A 6000-nucleotide genomic window follows, 5' to 3' on the forward strand; every position below is an offset into this window, starting at 1 on the left:
TGAACTGTAAACATATTGAATTGATGTTTATTATAAATAATCTGATATTTTATATTTTATTTAGGCTCGTAACTGTGATTCTGGTACTATTAGAATGAAGAGGTCGTTACTTGTAAAAGCTGGTGAAGCTCTATCACCTGACGCCTTTCTTCTTGTACTGGATAGTGAGAGCGAAACTAGAGGTAAGAGGAGCTTTTTTCCCTTTTTTTCATGCCAAAAACAGTTTTAGGATGGGCTGACATGGAAAATGTGTTGAATCGTTCGGACGGGGCAATAAATGTGAATGTTTAAGCTTATATAACATAAGAAGTTAAACTCTATTTCTCTTACAGATATTGCCAGTGGGAAGGGACCACAAACCATGATAACGAAGCTCGCATGTAAAGCTCAACAGTTTAATAAATGTGTCAAGAAAGTTGAAGGTCATATAAAACGTCTTGGTAATGAGAATGATCGTGAACGAGCGCGACTGTGGGCAGATTTAGCTAAAACAGCACGTAAACATGAAGTATGGGATGTCTGTCGAGTAGCGGCCAGGTTTACTCTACTGTATGATGATGATAGATGGAAGAGTGTTTCTGAAGACAGGTAGGATACTTTACCTAGATTTGGTATTTTTCAGATTATCTTTGATTATTGAAGCCCAGTATTTAACTAAACAACATTTTCAGAGAGTCCACATGGCTAATACATATTATTTGGTATTTAGGTTTGTCAACTCAGTATCCCTTTCTTAACTGGTTTATTTGGAATTTAGCATTACTGGCCATAATTTGTCAACCTAGGTTTCAATTTGAGATAATAATATTATTTTGATATTTTCTAGTCCAGTAACAGTGAGTAGAGAGAAAGAAAGTCGTGAAGATGGAGCTACATCTGAAATAGAGAAGAAATCAACAAGTCGTATTGGAAGTCGTCCCACCACCCCAGACCAATCTCTACCTTTATATAATAAAGATTTACTACGGATACTAGCTGAGGTTAATTTTATACTAGGAGAGGTAAGTTTGATTGATTTCTGTTCGTGTTTAGCGAATAATCTTGAAGGGTTATGAGGAGGTTTTCTGAAGGTTTTCTAGATTTTTTGTGTATAGATGCCATGATATGGTTTGACCTAATTTTCAGACGCTTGTGATATCTGTAATTATAGAATATATGTGACGGAACTATCACAGATGTGATAATACCTAAGGGGCTCTGTGATAGTTACGTCATAAACCACTTAGTGAAAAATTGCAGGAAACAGACATGAAATTGAAAATTAGAATGATGTAAATTGATGCTTTCAGTGTCCCTGATACACATGAAAAGGTTAGGAGTTTATTTTCATGAAAAATGAATAATTAAAATAATTTGTGATTTCAGGCGTATATTCATCTATTACGTTCTGAGAAAGTTGAACTGAACAATGTACCAATACCTCCAGAAGATACGAGAAAAAGACCAAAAGGTTATGTTGCGAAGAAACCAGAGGAAGATCCTGATTGGTTGGAATATTGGTAAGTCATTTATCAGGTGCCCGAGTTGAACTTTTTGTTTGCATTTGATTGTTGTGTCCAAAGTTTAAACTTCGATATCCCATCAGTAAAATGTGTGAACATTTTCTTTAGTGTAAAATTAGAGAGTTATTGCCCTTGATTTACTAAAAAAAAATAAAAGCTCAATTTCATGTTAAAAATTTATCTTTTTACAGTGATTGGATCAAGATGTTATCTGAAATGTCAACTAAAAGTTTTCTACGAGGGTTAGAACTAGGCGTAGTGTTGGATGAAGCGTGGTTGGTCTGCAGTGCTGCCGCCTATATCTGGAACTATAATAACCACGTCCTGGCTGGTAATAGACATCGTGAGATATTAGACACTCTATCAGCCGTGTTGGATGGTTTACGACAAGTTGGACACGCTGGGTGAGTTGAATTTAATTATCTTCATCACGATTTGTTGTTACTCGTGCCTATCACCTCTGATTTTGTATAATTAATTAACAAAATGATGAAAGTTTTGATTGTGGAACTTCAGGTGAAATATTATCACTATACTATATAATGTGCATCCATAGTTTAAGTAAAAATACATGTTTGTACAATGTTTAACAAGTGTCTTGGATATGGATACTCCATTCCTAAAAAAAACCTAAATTTGAGAGTCACTGAGATAAAACTTTGTATTTATTGAAGGATTAAAGATTAGGATTTGGTTTTTATTCTTTCATTAATGAAAAACCTTTTTTTGTTAACAGAGAAACAGTCATGTTGGTGAATATCTGTAATGCCCTAGCATATAGTTTAATTCTACCTTGGATCCCTGCCCCTGCACCTAAAGAAGTTCAGGAACCCCCTACCTCCCCCTCCCCTGATGAGAAGGGTAAGGATAAGAAACCAGTAAGAGCAACTGTTGGAACAGCTAAAAGTAAAGGTGGTGTTACCGTGACGATATGTTCCGAGGCTCAACCAGATCTTAAGAAAGCTATTGAGGTATGTATACTTGTTTTAATTATTTCAAACTTTTCTCATGTGATCATCCTCTGACTTCCGACCTCTGACCTTCATTTCCTGACCAACTATCTGAATTATTTGAAAAATGACTTGCGGTGTAAACATAAGTCCAATAGCTTACAATATCTTTTCCAGAGAGTCCACATATTTAATTAATTAGCATATAATGTTTATAATTGACATTCCTTGTGAATATTTTGCATTAGTTACGTAGCTAAAACTTTTTCTACCATTTCCAAATGTTTTTTACATTCTATTAGGTGTGTGAATACGGTATTCAGGTAACCAATGGTGACAATACACGAGATATAGTACCAATATCAATACGTCTACCGTTATTACAAACCTGGGTCTGTGTTAAACAGATGGCGCTACAACAAATTCCTAAAACACTGGGAACAGACGATGAGGTATGATAATTAAATTAGAATATTGATATTGAACTATAATGATAACATATTACATCATATAGATGTTAGTCTTGAACAGGGAATAGAAATACTATCTTATACTTGATATTGAAACTTATACTATTAGTGTATTTTAGGAATTGAATCAGAGGAAAGATAATTGCTATGATGCCAGTCTGAGTATTAGCTAGTCTAGCCTAGTAGACATGGTGTTTAAGAACCGAATTTGTAAAATTATTGCTATGAAATTCGGATAAGGATATGCTGTTAACTTTATAGAATTCTGTTTTATTTTTAGACGAATATGGAAGGACAGAGAGGAATGACGAAAGCCATTGTTGCTACGGAGATGTCAGCTTTATCTAAAAATGGCATCATGGAATTTAAAGATGGAATAAATTTAACAGAGGTAAGTGTTGGATTATATCTGCTAAGAAATTTTTTACTATGATGTTGACTTGAATGAGCCTCAGGGAGATGAAAATTCTTGTCATGGAGATTGCTATTCAAACTTTGCCTGATGTCATTTTCAATGTTTTGTATTGATAAAAAGTAACCCAAGGGTAAAAGATTTTGTCTCTAATTTCAGATAACTCAACTGGTAGAAAATTGTAGATGGACTGAAAAATTTATTGAGCTGCAACTTTGGTCCAAGTTGACGTTTTTATCTTTTGATCAGAAACAACATTCATTAGTGCTGAAATGTAGTGAAAAAGCTTTGAGGTTCGCTGTAGTTGGAACACAACCTAAAAATAGAAAAATGGATCCGTAAGTTTCGATTGTTTTATGCTAAAAATTAGAGATGTTCTTGATAAATGACACTGGACCAAATATTTCTAAATCAATATGAAAAAAACATGAAAAAACTATAAATAAAATGGTCAATGACACTAGTTTTTGTTGATTTTTCATTGTATGAGAAATTACAATCTAGATTTATTCAACAAAATTTTAGAATTTAGAAACCAGCATCCCTGGTTTCAACAATTTTTCATAAATCAAAGTTTCTGATGAAAGTCAAATATTTGTTAAGATAAATTATTTTTAAAAGTAGTGAAATATGTAATTAAAATCTGACTCATTTGAATTTATTACAGACATAGAGCTATGGTGGAACAGGAAATGTTGAGTTATACCAGTTGCATCTTGGGACAAAGTTTAATGGTAAATATGGCGGGAAAGAATTCAATCAGACGTCAAGCAATGGAGGCTTTCTTGAATAGCGCTAGGTTTGTATTTTTATTAGTTCTATGTTAGTTTGTGTCTTTTTTAAACTTGGGTTTTACCCCTTATTGTTTCCGAAGGAAACTAAGAAAAGTTTTGTGATCTTGGTATCTGTATCAGCGACATTTCTAGCTTGTTTTCTATTTGACCTGATCAAGTATTAACATAAATGGGCATCATAATCGAGTAAAGTTTTTGTAAAATAACAGGAATCACAAACGTCGGACGAGAAATTGGCATGATACAAATAGAATTCAAATGTAAGGTCTATTAATCATAGAATTGATATGTTGTTTACATAAATTATATTCAATATTTTCAGATATGCCAGAAACGCTAAGAATTATGGTCTAGTTATGTCAGCAGCTCGACATTATTGGAACGCATGTGTACCGCTACTCAATCAACCAATAGAACGCGAGTTAATAAAAGAACCTGTTCGTGTTTTATTACAATGTATTACAGCAACGGCTGATTCTCCTAAAAAAGAGGTCAGATTTTTATCTATTTTGTAAAAGATGTCGTATGTGAAAGTTTTCTTTCTAACCCTGTTTATATTCTAGTATGATGAAGACATTGTATAAAGAAACTACAAGCATGACACAATCTGTCGTTTTAACTTACACCAAGGATCAGCTGGTAGACTAGGATCTAAGTTATTATTCTCGTGAAAATATTACCAAGGATCCTCTTTGACTAGGTGATTAACACAATCTATGAGAACTGAAGTTGTTTTCCTTGTTTAGAAGAGTAGAAAAGAGTGAACACAGCTAATATTTATTTCTATAACAGGATAAAGAAGAGAAGACAGGACAGGGTGAGGGAATTGTCAATATCAAGGGAGATAATAAAGAGGAAGAGAAATCAAGTCGTCTGGTTGGTGGTATAGATGATGATCTCTCCCTCCGTGCTGCCTTATATGGTCTGTTATTCCAAGCTTACGCAGATAGGGTAAGACTTAAATATCTGTCGATAGTTTTTGAATTTAGAATCAAGTATTGATGCATACCTGTGTATGATTCTAAACACAAACACTTAAAAACACTTAAAAACACTAAAAAACACTGTAAGTCTGACTTGGTTAAGTTTCAATTACTGTAAACATTCAACCTGAAATCTAAACTAAATTTAAATTTATAAAATATGTATTAATTTAAAATGTTAATTTACAGGGAGAATGGGAAGAATCTATGGTTGCTATGGATCAAGCTATAACAGACATGCCTCGTACTAAACATCGTCTGTGAGTTTATATATATATATACCTGTATTACCTAGCTCATAACAACTCATTTACTAACTTTTTATTGGATATTTACTTCTTCAAAACAGTTTGATTAAAAATATACTCATTGTTTCTAGTAATACTAGTTTTAATGTATGACAGAAAATTCTCAGTAGCTTTAGTCATGATACAAGAATACAAAGTGATCATAATCTGACAGGGCACAGCACTGAGCCACTACCACCATCCCCCTCCCCCTAATCTGACAGGGCACAGCACTGAGCCACTACCACCATCCCCCTCCCCCTAATCTGACAGGGCACAGCACTGAACCACTACCACCATCCCCCTCCCCCTAATCTGACAGGGCACAGCACTGAGCCACTACCACCATCCCCCTCCCCCTAATCTGACAGGGCACAGCACTGAGCCACTACCACCATCCCCCTCCCCCTAATCTGACAGGGCACAGCACTGAACCACTACCACCATCCCCCTCCCCCTAATCTGACAGGGCACAGCACTGAGCCACTACCACCATCCCCCTCCCCCTAATCTGACAGGGCACAGCACTGAGCCACTACCACCATCCCCCTCCCCCTAATCTGACAGGGCACAGCACTGAGCCACTACCACCATCCCCCTCC

The 6000-nt window shown here is 35.2% G+C and overlaps 1 protein-coding gene across 1 annotated transcript in view; it reads left to right on the top strand.

Moving 5' to 3' along the window:
- Positions 1-6000, top strand: part of LOTGIDRAFT_237561 (hypothetical protein) — a gene marked incomplete at its 5' end in the record, with an annotated part of 30958 nt that overhangs the window by 6085 nt on the left and 18873 nt on the right. Inside the window, 14 exons of the mRNA XM_009047344.1 lie at positions 65-182; positions 333-588; positions 623-709; positions 827-1001; positions 1366-1499; positions 1694-1906; positions 2239-2473; positions 2755-2904; positions 3203-3313; positions 3494-3672; positions 4002-4133; positions 4451-4619; positions 4921-5079; positions 5301-5371. Of these exons, the coding sequence (XP_009045592.1) occupies positions 65-182; positions 333-588; positions 623-709; positions 827-1001; positions 1366-1499; positions 1694-1906; positions 2239-2473; positions 2755-2904; positions 3203-3313; positions 3494-3672; positions 4002-4133; positions 4451-4619; positions 4921-5079; positions 5301-5371 (2189 nt within the window). The remainder of the gene's footprint in view (positions 1-64; positions 183-332; positions 589-622; positions 710-826; positions 1002-1365; positions 1500-1693; positions 1907-2238; positions 2474-2754; positions 2905-3202; positions 3314-3493; positions 3673-4001; positions 4134-4450; positions 4620-4920; positions 5080-5300; positions 5372-6000) is intronic.

The sequence above is a fragment of the Lottia gigantea genome (assembly GCF_000327385.1).
Source record: "Lottia gigantea unplaced genomic scaffold LOTGIsca_110, whole genome shotgun sequence".
Taxonomy (NCBI): Eukaryota; Metazoa; Mollusca; class Gastropoda; family Lottiidae; genus Lottia; species Lottia gigantea.